The following is a 16341-nucleotide window of genomic DNA, read 5'->3' on the forward strand; positions in this document are numbered from 1 at the left end:
CATGAACGTATACACTCGCTCTTTTAAATGTTACCACCGGCTAGATCAGCGTGCAGAAAAAAAAAAACAAATTCACCGACGATTACGACACTCCCTAATGCGAAATTTGAGCGCAGCTCTAAGCATGTTTTCATTTCGTGATATATCGGCTGGCGCGGACAATCTGCCTCGTGCGGCACCTTGCAAATGGATCGAAGTGGGGCACGACTGCCTCGCTAATACGGAGATCGCGAGAAGCAGCGCGTGGGTGACGCGTGGGCGCGATTCACAGCAGCAGTCCCAGACAGACCTCCCAAACGACGCGCGCTGCTCTGCCACCATCTCGTAGCCATCGTCGCCTTAGAGCCTGTCTTGCGCGGCTCTACGCTTTCTTCTCACGCTTTCGCCATACCGTCCTCCACCGCGTTCCTCCTCGCGCTCTCTTCGCTATCGCCGTCTTTCGTCCCCCGCTGACCTTCGCGTTCGCTCTTTCATCCTTCGCGGTGCTCGTTCGCTCGGTTACGCTGACGCCGACGCTCGCCGCAGGAACGGGCGCCTAAGAGCTGCGCTCTAAAGACACTTGGCGCTCCTGTGGCTGAACAAAAATGCCACAGGGTGTCGCTATCAGCGCTGTCGATGCCGTCCACATCTCTGGTATTCCGTGAACTACGATGCGTATAGTCCAGAGCTTTTCGTATGTCATCGCCGCGCATTGTATATACATATATAGTCAGCGCCTGGTGCGCGGTGCATGTGCAGTCGGGCGATCGTGTCCACCTGCTTAACTACATGGGCTTCCTGGCGGTGATCCGGATGGCGGCGTACATACCCGGGCAGTCGCAGCAGCCGGACAACCTCCACGCACTGTTCTACAACAGTGTGACAGGCCGTTCGATGTTCGGCACGAGGGACGTGTCCCTGATGTGCTTGCTCTCCACCGAGCGGCTGCTGCCAGGCTGCTTCGCCAAGGCGGCGCTCCAGCAACTGCGCGCCGACGGTGCCGACCTGGCGGCTCGCCACTGGGTCTCGCAGCTCGTGGACGCCTTCGCGCACAACGTGCAGGACCTGTCCTGGATAGACGACCTGTCCGCGCTGCTGGTGCGCTACCGGCTCAAGCGGCGGTCCATCGCGAGCCTCACGGCGTACGTCGGAGGCGACTGCGTGCCGTTCAAAGCCCATCTCGTGGATAGTGGGAGACCGCTGAACGACTTCCGCGATGTGGCCAAACTGCAACAGCGAGCCCTGCTGCAGGAGATCAGTAATGGAAACGCGGTTCCGCACAGGTGCGTCGTTGGGCGAAATTGCCGTAATCAACCAATTTTACGTCGTGACAACCATGGCGTGTTTCCGCCGCTCCTGAAATAGCTTCTTGCGCTTGCAGTACACAAAAGCCTGGCATTCGGGACTGGCTTTCATTACATAGAAGGAACCGTTGCTGGAGGTGCGATTTGAATACCCCCTTTTACTGCGAGAGGAGCGTCAATGGGGGAATGGAAGGGGGGGGGGGGGGAGTGATCTTTGCTACCTTTCACTCCGAAATAAACGGGTAACCGTACCCCCAGCGATGGTTCCCTCTAAACCTCGAAGGGAACCTCGGCCTCAACGAAATCCAATCTCGATGGCACGTTTTTGTGTACAGCGCACCTGAAGTGATCAGAAGAGCCGGAAAGACGTCATGGTTGCCATGTTTTTGGACACCACCGATTGTCATGTCCGTGGTGGCTTTGTCCGCTACTTGAATCCATTCTGTGCCTGCAAGTTTCTATGATTTTATAACTCTTGTACAGGGAATTGTGCTTCCAGACCACCGAAGACGAAGAGAGTTGAGGATGGCGGCGTTGACGTGCGAACTGTCTTGAGCGACGCTGAAGCGCGGTTTACTACTAGCCGCTAGCCTATTGAATGATATTCGCCCTGGACTTTGTGTTTCTGCACTACACATACATTTGGTCGCACTTAACTGTATTTCCATTCTCTTGGTACCAGCCAGCTCGAAGAAAATTGATGCGCACGTATATAAGCTGGACGCTTGGCTAGCCGAGGTGCGGAGACCTTGGGACGCAGCGCGGCGGTTCGCACTTTCCGAGCCTGCTGGCGATGGTTCATAGAGTTGCCCGTGCAAATATAGATCTTTGTGCAAGAAAAGACACCTCGTCGTCTCAATTCCTTGCCTTTGCAGTTATAGTGCCAATTGTTTTAATTAATGTCGTAATAACTGTAGGCGGGCTGCTAGATTATATAGTTTTGAACACCTGACGTTCTTTTATCGTGTACCCATTGAAGCACGGTACACGAGCGCTTTTACATTCTGTTATTATCACACGGGGCCACCACGGTTAGGAAACGAACCCACGACCTCGCGGCGTGTATTCTACCAACAGTCGTGTGTTCTAATGATTACATTAATCGGCATGTATCAAATATATTCTTTCCGAAGTATGTTCTCATTCATTCGACAGCGACGGCGACGCCGACGGCAGAAATCCGCTTTGAGTGCACATACAATTGCTATCGCCATAAAACTTCGCCTGGTGATGACGTCACCGCACGTCGCCTAGCAACCACTTCACGGAGCGGCGTGTGCTTCGCCTCCTCTCCGTGTCGTGCACATGTTGCCTTGACATGGGACGTTAAGGTGAGGGAAGTAGAGCATGCGCGTGGCGCGCGCTATGCTCGGGAGAGAGAAAGAGAAAATGAAAGCGAGAGAGAGTGAGAAAAAGAAATTGTAGCAGCACCAACGAGGCAATGCGCAGGGCTGCTGCCGACGCCGTCCGCGTTTCCCCGCGTTCACGCCGAACGCGCGCGGTGTCCGTGACTGCAGCCACGGCCTCCGGCGGCGGCTCGGCAGCTTTCGACCAGCCACATCCCGGCAAGTGTACCGGCGCAGCTTGGCCGTGACGTCACCGGGGAGATAAAGCTCGGAGCCGCCGTGACGGCGGCAGAAGTCTCGTTGATTCGGTGGCGAGTACATGTACCATTGACATGGGACGACCAAAGAAGATCCGGACACCCGAAGAAGCCGCTCATCTTGAAGCGTGTCGCGCGGCTAAGCGAGAATCTACGCGTCGGCGGCGAACCGATTCGGAATACCGTGCCTAGCAGCACTTAGCATTTCCTAGAAAAACTTAGCCAAGCCTAGTAAAACCTGGAAGAAGCTAGGTCGATCACCAGCTCCGCTGTTTACTCTAGCCTTGCACCACTAGTGCAAGCTGCCCACATTTTGTATTTGGGTCATTTTGACGCAGGAAAATCTCTCAGAACTTTCTAGGTGAAGTCTTTGGATTCTTTAGAATGGGAACGCAAGTATGCAGCCCTTTAGCGATAATCTAGGCACAGGTAGAAGCTATCTAATGCATGACGCCATGCCGAGCTGCCGTGGGAATTCATAGCTGCATGGCCACCGGTCTTTCTATTGCGTGCTTTCTGGTATACGACGACTTTCCACGCGGTCTAATAATGGCCGCTTTCATGGTTCTCCTTTCACGCCTAAGAGCATCGTCGTTGATGACACTATCACTAGATGTGCACCAAAATCTTGGCATGCTCCCGCACATACCGAGTTTTCTACGCATTAGTCTACGCGAACCCACGACGGAAAGAAGGTCGAATCCGAAGTGGGGTTGAAACGGCTCGACCATGACAGTGTTCACATCAACTCGTTCACGTCTGTTCGAGATGGGCCTTTGGTATACCCTGCACCGATGCGAGAAGACGGAGTGTGCGAACCGGTTCATCGCTGATGGCTGCGAACAGCCGATCCCCGATTCGATCCGTCCGCACTTATACACATGCGCCTGCAAGTGGGTAGGGATGGACCAATATATAAGTATACGCCATAAAGCTGAGCGGGCCCAGACTCACCGGACGCTCGCTTTTAATGTTTGCGCACACAGGCAACACAGGTCGCGAAAGACTTCCCGTTTCTGGGAGGGAGAGGGGAGGGAGAGCGGGAGGGATGGAGGGAGGGAGAGAGAAACTTTATTTCGATGACTCATAGTCCGCGTCATCGGTAGCGTTCACGTTCCCAGCGAACGGCGCAGCCGTGCTGGTCCCTTTTATGTGGTTGATGTTGTGCCACGAGGAGTGGTGCCACGGACTTCCGTAGGTGGAGCAGTCCCGCTAGCCCCCAGTAGTGGGGATATGAAGGTTGTAGTTTATAGAACGGGTAATCGTGTAGGGGAATGAGATGTCTTGGCGGCAGCTCCAATGCATGTGCAGACCATTGAGATATTGCCCGCATATACCTGGCATAATGGGTGACCTGATCTTTGTTCTGTGTAATGTCGAGTGGTGTCTTTCGCAGGCGTCAATGTTCGCCCCTAACGTATGAGTGACGCTTCTGCGCGTGAATGACAATAAAAGAGAGATGGGAAAGTGTTGCGGCAGTTTCGAGCATCTTTAAGCCAAGCGCGTAATTGTTTTCGGTGCTTGACTCGATCGGATCGTGCGCGGGCAATAGGTATCTGGCCATGGCGCAGGGCCACTCGGTATGTCTGCTTCTCGAGCTAGGGCATGAGCACGCTCATTATACCCTCTATAACCTGGTAGCCAGGGACCCGCTCCAAAAGGAGCCGAAGGTTAGGGTGGGCGTGCATATACGCGTTAAGTACGTGGTGTTCGAAGATGGTCACAGAGAGAGTGTTCAAAGCGAATGCTTGCATCGCGTCCTGACTGTCCATACGAATGCTCATAGTGTCTGTGGTATGTGTGTTTCTAAGCAGATGGTGTCTGCAATGGGTGAGTTTCTGCATCAGTGACTGAGGGTACCGTGATATAACACGGCTGCAGACAAATTTTGTCTCAACTGCATATAACGTTTTCTACTTTTTACGTCTCCCAGACTTTGGGTGCCCATACCTTTTATCAATGTTTTATATCACGGACGCATGCTGTACGTTATCTTGTCATTTAATAAAGAGGGGTAAAGACTGACGAAAAGATCTTGAACGTGCGTTTTCTATCGCGTTGCATAATGTCGGTTTCCTACAGTCAGCTTCGCCGCAGTGCACTAATGTTACGCGGTCAAGCATACGAAGTTTATCGCTGCGAAGCATACGAAGAGTGGAGAGGGGCCACTGTCGCGGAATATCGTGTGATACTCGCGCGCACCCGCCGTCACATCTCCTATCACAGTAAAAGCACGGATATCCCTAATGTGCTGCAGGCCTTCAGAGATATTTCGGACATGGCTGTGGTGATCTGAGCCCTTGTCTCGCCCACCTAGCACACCCCATGTACAAGATCGTAACGGGGATTAAGTACGCGTTCCTTAATTACACACGCGCGCACGTGCGCACGTAGTCGATCAGTGTTGCTCTACAGCTTTCACAAAAGTCTGCGGCTAAGAAACTGCATGGCGATGTTCATTTTCCCTCTCTCTCTCTCTTTCTTTTTTTAACTTTAACGTACAGGGTACTAAGTGGGTTTCAATTCATCGGAGCGTTTTTATATACCTCGGTACGGCGTAATGATTTGCCTGTGTTGCTGTACAGCTCATCAAACGATTTGCGGCTATTAAATTGCATGACGACGTCCAGCTTTTTTTTTTTACTTTTTTTTTTTACTTTCACGTACAAGGTTTTCGTTCCCGCGTATCTCCTGAAGGGTGCGGTATGCTCAACTACACTAATAAACAATGCATCGTTGCCATTAATGTCGTCCAAGAAGACACTTCAATTCCAATCGTATCCCAATGCGACTGTAAGATTTTAATATGCTACCGTCAGAACAAAATACAACAAACTCAATTCGGGCTTGAGTTCTTCGGCGCACTAGCCAAGCATTCTGTACTGCGAGCTCGGCTAGGGACAAACAAAGCAAACCCTGGTAGTACCTAGGCGAAGTAAGATCTCAAGGACCAAAAGTCTCCACATTTCTCTCTCGCAACGAACTGCTCCTCACGCACGCGCTGAAAGGGTGGGTAAACCCAGTTTCCGTGTTCCCGCTGCAACTGAGAAGTCTTCCATCTTGTTCCCATTTAAAGTCCAATACACGGACATAATGTCTCCTGAGTTAGCGATACTGTTAGCGTGTTAGCGGATACTGAACAGCAGACGAGTTGCAATAGCTTGCAAATGGTGTCTGCAATGGTCCGAGTTTCTGCATCAGTGACTGGGGCTACCGTGATATCACACGGCTGCAGATAAATTGTCTCAACTTTAACGTACATGGTACTAAATGGATTTGAATTCATCGGAGCGTTTTTATATACCCTCGGTACGGCGTAATGAAGCTTGGTGCATGAGGCGTGTTTTTTACATTTGAACAGTTCAAGAACATGTAATTATATTCAACAAATTCAACATATTGATCACCCGAACGTATACATTTTCCGGAGTCACAAGGACACTGCTGCCACAGCGCAGATAAAAGCGTGTTATTCATGGACCCTTTTATCCGTGCCGTGGCAACGGCATATTCATGACCCTAGAAATATTCCAGTCATGCATTTTTTACAGTCAAGTTAGCCCAGGAAAAACAAGTATTTTGTCTATAGGCCGATGCCTATAGGCCGATGCTCATGATGCGTTCAGTGTCCCATGCGTCGCTCTCATGTATGTAGCTTTCTTGTTGTACTTAGCCGTAAAACTCACTTATCAAAAGTTCTAACTTCACAGCATAACTGGGGCCAGCAGGAGAGTTCTATATACCGACTGTTTCAGCGAACACTTTGTTTAAAAATGTTTAAAGGTTGCCTGTGGCGGATAGCACAATTCTAGTTCATGAGCTGGTCTACTCGAAGAGACGGACATTACTTGCACGAAAAATTGAAATGCAAGTCGACTGATTAACAAAAATTCACTAATTATGTTTTCAGCTAATTGCCTTATGGCCCATACTGCAATTTACAAACTCTAGCCGCGGAGTTCGCAAGGCGGATCCACCTGGAACGAATTCTCGGGATGACACCAGTTCCGAGAAATTAATTCCCGAACTTCGCGGAGAAATGCATTGGCGTTCCGGTTACTTTCTTTACAAAACGTCGTTTTAGCATTGAAGCAGAAAACTGCAAAAGCCAATGCATTTCTCCGCAAAGTTCGGGAATTATTATTTCCAAAGTGGTGTCATCCTGAGAATTCGTTCCAAGTTGATCCGCCTTACAATCTCCACGGCTACAATTCGTAAATTGGAATATGGCCGGACCATATGGTTATTAGTTTAAAACTTTATTCGTCATTTTTTCTTAATTAGTCGATTATGCATTTCAATTTTTTGTGCGAGTGACGTCCGCCTCTTCGAGTAGACCAGCACATGGACTAGAATTGCGCTATCTGCCACAGGCTCTGTTTTTTCGTAAACACAGAAAATGGTCTGTATAGGCAAATCTGAAAGCCGATAAGCGGATTCGCCCTGCTTTTCTCGGTTTCGTGTGAGAGCCCCGTGTGATTGACAAAGGGTGAAGCCAGAGTGTGCGACAGCCGCGTAGATATACCTCGCCGCATGCAGGTACCCGCAACTGTCCGAGATGCATCCGTACGCGGCGTTCGACGTGTCGCACCGGTACGTACGGGTGCCGTCCGTGCTTTTCAACCACTCGGTGCCGACGAACAGCACGGCGTTCGCGCTGCACCTGTCGCGGCTGGCGACGCGCTTCTACCAGGCGCTGGTGCGAGTGCTCTTCGACGACCCGTACGAGCTGGTCGCCCCCATCACCGAGGTGGCGAACATGCGCCTGAGCGCGAGCGATCTGAGCCGCTGCCTGTCGCAAGACGCGAGGCGGGCCTACGGCTCCGACGGGAACCTCTTCGCCACCAGCGACGTGGAGAAGGACCTGCTCTACCGCTCCACGGCGCTGGTGCTAGCGCACAGGTGAATGGGGACGCAGAAATTGGGACGCGAGTACGTGTTTCTCAAAACTGTTGCTTAAAGGGGGCCCTACAATCACCTGGAGTGCGATGCCTTTCAACGAACATGTGTTGCCGAAATTCCTTAACATGACCTACTAATAATAACGGAGGTATAAAGAGCGCAAACATTAACTTCCCCATTCCTCCTCGACACAATGTTTCTCTCAGCTGGGGCGGTGCCCATACAGCAATGGGCCTGCATGTGGCTCCTTACTTTTTCGTCTTTCCGCGATGCATATAGTCTGACTTGATAGCGACGGCAGGCAACATTACCTTGGTTCAGTCCAGTTTCGTGGCACTCGCATATTTTTATATTTTGGCTCAAAGGTACGCGGGGCACCCCTATATATAGTGGAACCGTAGTCCTTACGACAGAACCACCGATGCCCCCGCGAGTCGTGCCGTCAAATATGTTCCTTCTTCTTGGTCGCAAATATATACCTCTTCTTGTTCGCAACAGGGCGTTTCGACAGCTGCTTCCCGTGCGGCGCATCTGGAATTTGGACTTCCGCTACAGCGGACTGCCCGAGCATTCGTCCGAGCAGCTCTTCTTCCTTTACTTCGCGCTGGACCACTGCGAAGAGCGCGACCAGGCGCACTACGCGCAGCGCGCACACGCGCTCACGCCCGAGCACATGGTGAACCTGCCCCTGCGTAGCACCAGCGCCTTCGCAGAGGCCTTCAGATGCAACGCGGCATCCGCCTCCGTCGTACAAGGCGGACTGCACTGTCGGTACGAGCATTCCTGCGCACTGTAAACAGCGCGACAGGACGACAGACATTATAGGAGACACAACCAGTGCTACATGGGCTGGAAAATGCTTTTATTAGTGTTTTGTGAAATTCGGGAAAGTACTTCTTTCTTTTCCTCCAGAGCTGGACATGTTATTAGAATGTGATTCAGGCGGTAAGGGGTCGCTGGCAAGCAAGCATGCTTGCTTGCCAGCAACTTGCTTGCTGCAAGCATTAACACCGGTTACTAACAGCCCTGCATCCGGCTCTGGTGCTATCTGAAAACGCACAGGGCCTGGGGGATCTTAAAAAAACAAAATCGTCAAGTACGACTTATACACAAGCTGCATACATGATAGCTTCGGATTGTAATTCGAATACGCGAGAAAGCATATTTCTGTTACGCGGAAACTTAAAGCCCTTTTCCAGCTGTAGTTTGAGGTCTGTCTGAGTGGCTACGGCCGTTAGATGGCGCTATACTGTATTTGGATCAGTGTTGTACACGTTCCTCTAAAACAGGAACGAAAGCTCGTTCCTCGTTCCTTCCCAATCTTGGAGCGAGTTCCCGTTACAAGTTACTTTAGTGCAAAAGGAACGCGTTCCAGTTACACTTCTAACATAGGAACGTGTCGTTACATATTAACCTTACATTTGATTTTTAAAAATTAAAATATGGTGTCGGATAATCTTGCGGCGAAATAAAGTGAGCGATTTAAAAGTCACATCGAACTACGTATATTATGCGAATTTGAACATCGCTGGCGGGAGATTATCTGGAGATAAAAAGGATACAATGAAACGCTCCTAGCCGAATTTTTTTCAGGCAGCACCGGACATACTCCAGACATGTCTAACTGCAACTTTGGTGCTCGTCTATTACGAGTGCAACACATACGGCACTTTCCACTTCGGTCTTCAAATGCGCAGTCAGTATACTGTGCTTCAGATCTGCAAATAGAAAGTTACTCACATGCACCAATATATCCTCCCGAGACCCGAAAACACCAACGGAACATAATCGCTCTTAAAGGTGGTTTTTATTGCATACTGTTATGTCATGAACTTGAGAAAAACATTTAAAATTTGAATACCACGGATAGATGCCAAAAGCTCCGTTCCATGTACGTGAAAAAAAATGACTATCTCAATCATCTCCTCATGTTAGCCGTGGTAAAAACTGCATTTCATTGTTTAAACGCTGAGATGAAGATGGAACTACGTGCAGTACATTGTCATATTGCTGCCGCGTCCACAATTTTCACGCAATCTCGGTGACTTCGAAACACGCCTCGAAGTCTTTCGGCCGTTTGGGACGACACAGAGGTCTAGACCAATTTATTGCCTATTTCTCAAAAGCGGATGACAAGAATATGAGTAAACCACTTCTTACCAGTTACACATGCACCATACTTCACACCCAGAGTGAATATTTTGCGTAATCACTTCCGAGTGAACTTAGAAAAAAAAAGTTGACGGCAATGTACTGTACAAGAGGTCTCAGGAGGATATAATCAAATTCCTTGTACAAGAAACCGCATAAAAAGGAACAATACATAGGCGTTTAATGAATGCGGAATCAATATTGCAGTATGCGTGGAAAAAGAAATGTCCAGAATAGACATTCGCTATTTAGTAAAGACCCGGCCTTGTTTGAACTCGGCAAGAGTTACATCTCGATGTTAGTGTCCGGCAGGCCGGCATGGCGGAAAGAAACTACAGGAGGGAGCGTCACGTGACAATCTTGAAGCCTAGTCATAAAAAAAAATGTCACAGTTTCGCCCTGAGGGCGAAGCAATGAATGCGATAGCAACACAGCAATGTCATACGAAGTAAGGTGAAAAGCTTTGGTAGCAATATGAATTGTAGTAAACATGAGCTGATTAAGTAAGCAGGTGTGCTGCGGCGTAAGTAGACCGACATGAAGAGAAACTCGATGACCACGAGAAGGCGCGTGTGAAACGGTGGTGTTGATGAGAAGCGCTTCCCGTAGGCAGCGCGTGCGAAGGGACACACCTGTAGCGCTGCACTGCCGGTCTGGGCAGCATCGCATGTGTAGCGTGCGTTGGAAAATGTGGCCCGACTATTACTAACTGAATGAACAAGCGTGGTGTGAGCGCGCACAAACAAACATGAATAGATCACACTGAATGACTGCAGACAACGACTGTCAAAACGCTGGCAGCAAGCGCATATACGCCGCAGCGGGCGAAGGTACGTGCGGTCCATCGCTTCAACGGAAACTGAGCGGCGAATGCACGGCGCATACCGTGTGGAGATAAGAGACGGTGCGGTCGAGCGACGAGCGCGGTTGTTGGCAGAGTAGAAGTTCGCCCCCCCCCCCCCCCCCCCGCTCCCTCCAGCGCTGGCTTCCCGCTTCCTTGCTTGCCCGTGGGAGATTGAGTGCGTTCGCTCTCCGTGATAGCGCGCGTCCCCGCACGCTTCTGCTCGGGCATATGGCGCGCGGCGAAGATTTTATCTATACGGAACCTCACGGCGACGGCGACGCCGACGGCAGAAATCCGGTTGAAGTGTCGATATAATTGCTATCGCGATAAAATATAATGGAGAACTCGCGAAAGAAGATGCACCATAGTCACGTGACAGGGAAGCGGTAGGTCCTTGCGCCTCACGCGGTCGCCCATCCGCCCTGGATGATGTGCTGCACACGTGCGTGCGCCGGTGCGTCTGTTCAGTGCCGTGGAACGTTTACAGAAGGAACGCCGTTCCCTCTGTCGTTCCTTCGTAAAAATAACGAGTTACCGTTACAGTTCCACCGACCCTTAAAGGAACGGTGGCGTTCCTCCGTTCCTCCCAAAAGGAACTATATATAGTTCCAGGAACGCCGTTGCGTACAAAACTGATTTGGATGAGCACGAGCCCACGAAAAAAAATATTCTGCAGAATCCACACACTGTGGGAGTACGTTTGCAGGTAGCTGGTTACCCAGCTTCATTTGGGTTTCTTCGGAGAGTTACCATATGGACGAACGGGCTTGTGTAAAACAAGCAGTTATGTTTGACGCGAGCCTGTGTTGACGACAGAAGCTTCCTTTTTTAATCCAGAAAGAAACGGTGCAGCCTGGGCGGAATCCAAAGGAGGTACAATGTCTCGAAGCGTCCGATCGTAGCGTTTTGCTACGAGGAAAGGACAGGGGAATGAGGGCCGCCCCCGAAGGCGGGGGTGCTGTTTAACACAGTCCCAGCTACCACGAGGCGAGAATGGGGCAAACTGACACGTTCCCGCTCTTGAGGCAAGGAAAAAAAGAAGACTAACATTTATTGAGGTAAAAGGGAAGGGGTTTAGGAGCTAGATGGGTGGCGCCCCAAGTCCAGGGTTCCACTGGCTTCTGCCGCCAACCCGACGTGGCCCAGAAGTGCTAGTGGCACTTCCGGGTATGAGCTAGCGAGGAGTGCCTCCCATTGCTCCGGAGAGCTGTCTAGTCTATACCTATCCTGTAAAGAATTTAGTTTATCTGGCCTTTTACTACATCCCCATGAGACGTGGTAGAGGGTCGGTGGCAAGTCGCGACACCACGGACAATCATGCCCGTACAAAGTTGGAAAAATTTTGTGCAGTCGCAATAAATTTGGATAGACACCCGTTTGAATTCTACGGAGGTCCATTGCGTCTTCCACTTCAAGAGATTTGTGGGGGACGCCATACTTTTGCCGTGCGCCTCGTTGATGAGCAAGAATCTCGCGCGGGTCCAACCGAGCGGGATCACTGTCTTCCTCCCCGCGAAGGCCATCCAGTGTCGTGTGGGGTGGTTGTAATTGGGAGGGCGGCTGGTGCTCCGCTCGGTTCATGAGCTCACGAGCTAGAGCGTCCGCCCTCTCGTTACCCTCTAGGCCAGCATGTCCCGGGCACCAGACCAGCCTCTAAGTGTTTTTTTAGTTCCCTTCCTAATAGGTTTCGTATTTTTAATGGGAGGCGGCCGTTCGTAAAGAGTCGGCACGCCTCCTGGGAATCCGAGATGATGGTGATGTAGGCCTTCCCGACTTTCCGCTCTCCATCTTTAATTGCCAAGGCGATGGCGAAACACTCGGCTTTGGCGATCGAGGACGTGTACAGGGAGGCGCTTGATACCATGCTACTCGTGTCGCTATTGATTACTGTAACTACTGCGCGCTTCCAATTATATCTCGAAGCGTCTGCGTAGAGTACGTTGTCATTGCCTCTGACTAGTTTTCGGAGCCATTTTATTTTATCGGAGCCTCTCTCCTTTTTTTATGCCTTTCTTTGGCCATATTCTTCGGGATAGGGGCTACCGAGATGTTGCGTTGAACGGATTCTGGCATGTCCACTAGCACCTCGTCCAAGTTTTGGGGATGCGGTGGAAAGCCCGTCCTTATCAGGATCTCCCTTCCCGACCTCGTCTGGCTGAGACGGTTCCTTTGAGAGAGCCTTGAGCTCGGCATACGTGTTATGCACGCCGATCCAGAGGAGCCTGTCTGTCGCAGTGGCTACCGGTAAACCTAATGCCGCCTTGTAGATCCCTCTAATGATAGAGTCTACTTGCCCTTCCTCGCTCTTGTTGAGCGTGTGGAAGGGCAAGCTGTATGTCAACTTATTACGAGCGCCTGCACTAAACGTAGAGTGTCGGTTTCCTTCGTCCCCTTTTTGTGAAAGGTGATCCTCTGAATAATCCTAGCCACCTGTTTGGTTGCCAATTTTAGGAGACCAATTGTGTAATCTGTCCTACCGTTGCTCTGAACGCAGAAACCCAGGATACGAGCAACGGTGACCTCTTTAATTTTCTGATTTTCTATTTGGATTTCTATTTGTCCGTTACTTTTGTAACGTTTTCCATGTATACGGATCACCTCCGACTTTTCGGGGGCGCAGCTGAGACCGCTGGCTCTGGCAAAGTTTTCTACTACCAGTGCCGCCTCCTGCAGGGTCTGCTCCTTGCTGGCCAGAGACCCGCGCGTGGCCCATAGAGGGATGTCATCCGCGTAGAGGGTGTAACCTAGCTGCGGGACACCGTCCAAGGCCAGCGCGAGTCTACGCATGGCGATGTTAAACAACAAAGGAGATATGACGGTTTCCTGAGGCGTGCCCTTGTTTGGCATTTGGAAAGGTTCAGACTTTACTTGTGAGATACCAATTGTCGCCGTCCTCTCTGTGAGGAAAGCCCTTATATAGTTGTATATGTTTTCACCGCAACCATTTATATTTAACTCTGAGAGTATGGCCTCGTGAGTATAGCCCCCATCAGGTCGAGAGCAAGCCGAAAATGCTCCCCACCCGTGGGAACGCCTTTTAGGACCTCTTCCTGTAACAGGAGGAAAGCGTCCTGTGTCGAGAGGTGACTGCGGAAGCCCAGCATGGTAGCCGGGAACAGGCCCCTGTCCTCTATGAAATTTTGAAGTCTGGTGTAAATGATCCGTTAGAAGAGCTTTCCCATGCATGACGTCAGTGATATGGGTCTGAGTGCCTGCAGGGAAGGCTTCTTCCCGGGTTTTGGAATGGTTATAATTTTGGCCTTTTTCCATTCTTCAGGGATCTTCCCTTTAAGCCAATAGTGTTCATTAAATTTATTTGTGATGTCCTCTACGACTTTGTCACTAAGGTTTCTGATCATGGCATTTGTAATTTGGTCCTCACTGGGGGCTCTGTTCCTCTTGGCTGCCTGGGCTGCCGCAAAGACCTCCGCCTTTGTTATCGGCGCGTCTAGATTTTCATTTTTTGCTCCCGTGTAACTAATTTGATTTGTCGAATTTGTTGTTGTTGCACTCTCGCCAATGTATCTGACCTTGAGAGCCTTTATGAGGTCGTCGTCCGTTCCAGGGAAGTCTTCTGCGATTTTCTGCATTGTTCTGTTGGTCGCGGATGTGGACTTATCTGGGTCAAGGATGTTCCTCAGGATGGTCCAAGTTTTAGCAGTGCTTAGTCTGCCCTGAAGCGAGTTGCAAAAGCTGACCCATCCCTCAGTTGCCAATTTGCTTGCGTATTCGTTTGCTTCCTCTGCCAGAGCCGCGATCCTGCGCAAGGGTTGCCTATTCAGTCGTTGACTTTTCCACCGCTTCAGGAGGCTTCGCCTGATCTCCCATGTGCGTAACAGGTGGCTATCTATACTGCCGGTGCCTCTATGGTTCTTGCTATTTTCTTCATTGTGTTTGCGTGTACCGATTTTATGTACTCAGACCAAGCCCCTATTGATTCCGGTACAGATTCGGGTGGGGGATCCCGTTTTGTGAATTCCGCCCAATCTGTGATCCTCGCGTCCCCTATGACTCTGCGCAGTTTGGGTGTCGATAGGGAGACGCTGATGATATAATAGTCGCTTCCTAGATTTTCCTCCAGGTTTGCGTCTTTGATGTTGAAGGTGAAAGTGAGGTCTGGGAACGTGTCCCTACTTACACTGTTGCCTACTCTTGTGGGCGCGGTGGGAAGCGTTATTAAGGTCAGACCCAGCCTAGACGCAGCGTGTTCGAGACGCGTTCCCTTGGGTGAGTCTTTTATATAACCCCATGTGGTGTTAGGTGCGTTAAAATCACCCAACACCAATAGGCGGTCCTTGGTGCCCATGATATTAACCGCTTGCGCGAGGAGCTCGCTAAAATCCACATCTCTCTCTTTTGGAGGACTTTATAAATTACAGTCCTCGCTTTGCCCCTCTTTCGGGGGAATAAGCTGATTATTTGATGATTGACTTTAAGAATTTCTATATATTCTGCCTTTGCCGCAATCGTCTTGCTCACCAGCGTGGCTATGCGGGGATGATTAGGGTTTTGCAGAGCGTAGTATCCGCGCAGCTTGACCATTTTGGTGCCATTTTCTTGCAAGCATACTACGTCCAGTTGAATTGGTGCCGAGTTTATATAATTCTGGAATTATATAATTCTGGAGTGCAACTGCGTGCTTGTGAGAAGTGCAGCAATTCCACTGCCAGATCTCTAATTGTTCCGCACTTTTTAAATTATTTTTGGCCATGATGTATGGGCGCTTCCGTGTCGTCGCGCTCCGCCTTTGATTGTTAGCTCCTGCCCGCGGAGGCCGAGCGAGGGCGCTTGTTTATCGCCCTCTGCAAACTTCCCACGGCTTCGTTTACGTACTGTCGTTAAGTTCTCAATTCCTCTCCGACGAAGAGTTTGATTTCCATCATGAAATCTTGTAAGCGTTTATTAACGTTAGCGGTACCCTGCCTGTTTTCCTGTAACTGTGCCTGTATTTGCTGCGTTAATTGATCGTTGTTATTTAGTATTACGTTCGGGGTGGTGGTGGTATACTTTCATCCATGATCCCTTCCCCTCCTTCACCCGACGTCGCGGTTCCCCTTGAATTCACGCAGTTTATTGACGGTGTATCGCTTGTGCTCTCACTACAGCCTCCAGCTGTCTCTTTCGGAAATTGTGGTGGGGCTGCAGCTTAGCCTCTAGCCTTCTCTCTAATGAAGATATTGCCGCCTGTAAATCATTACGCTCCTCGGCCATTTGTTTCCTCAGCTGCTTGATCTCTTGCGTCAGCCTCTTATTTTCTTCTAATATTTTTTATATTGCAGATTTTCTGTTACTGGAGCACTGGGAGATACTACTCTCGCCCAGCTCACCTGATTTTTGTTTGTCCGACCGGAGGCTTGCGGGTCTTCTGATTCCTCGGCCTGGAGGGATGGAGGGAGCCCGTCTTGGTCTGGGGTCCTCCGCTCTTGTTCTGTTTCTTTAGGCTGGATGACCCGGGGGGGGCAGATACCGTGCTGCCGTTGTTGATTTGCCACTGGTTCCTAGACCGAGATCTTGATCTGGAACTCGAATGGAGATTGGGATCTTGATCTCGACTAGTG

The 16341-nt window shown here is 50.4% G+C and overlaps 1 protein-coding gene across 1 annotated transcript in view; it reads left to right on the forward strand.

Annotated features, from left to right (window-relative positions):
- LOC125944409 (microtubule-associated protein futsch-like) overlaps positions 1 to 16341 on the forward strand; it is a 94652-nt gene that overhangs the window by 64320 nt on the left and 13991 nt on the right. Inside the window, exons 18-20 of the mRNA XM_049664864.1 lie at positions 739 to 1262; positions 7426 to 7788; positions 8287 to 8559. Coding sequence (XP_049520821.1) covers positions 739 to 1262; positions 7426 to 7788; positions 8287 to 8559 — 1160 coding nt within the window. The remainder of the gene's footprint in view (positions 1 to 738; positions 1263 to 7425; positions 7789 to 8286; positions 8560 to 16341) is intronic.

Source organism: Dermacentor silvarum, chromosome 3 (assembly GCF_013339745.2).
Source record: "Dermacentor silvarum isolate Dsil-2018 chromosome 3, BIME_Dsil_1.4, whole genome shotgun sequence".
Lineage (NCBI taxonomy): Eukaryota > Metazoa > Arthropoda > Arachnida > Ixodida > Ixodidae > Dermacentor > Dermacentor silvarum.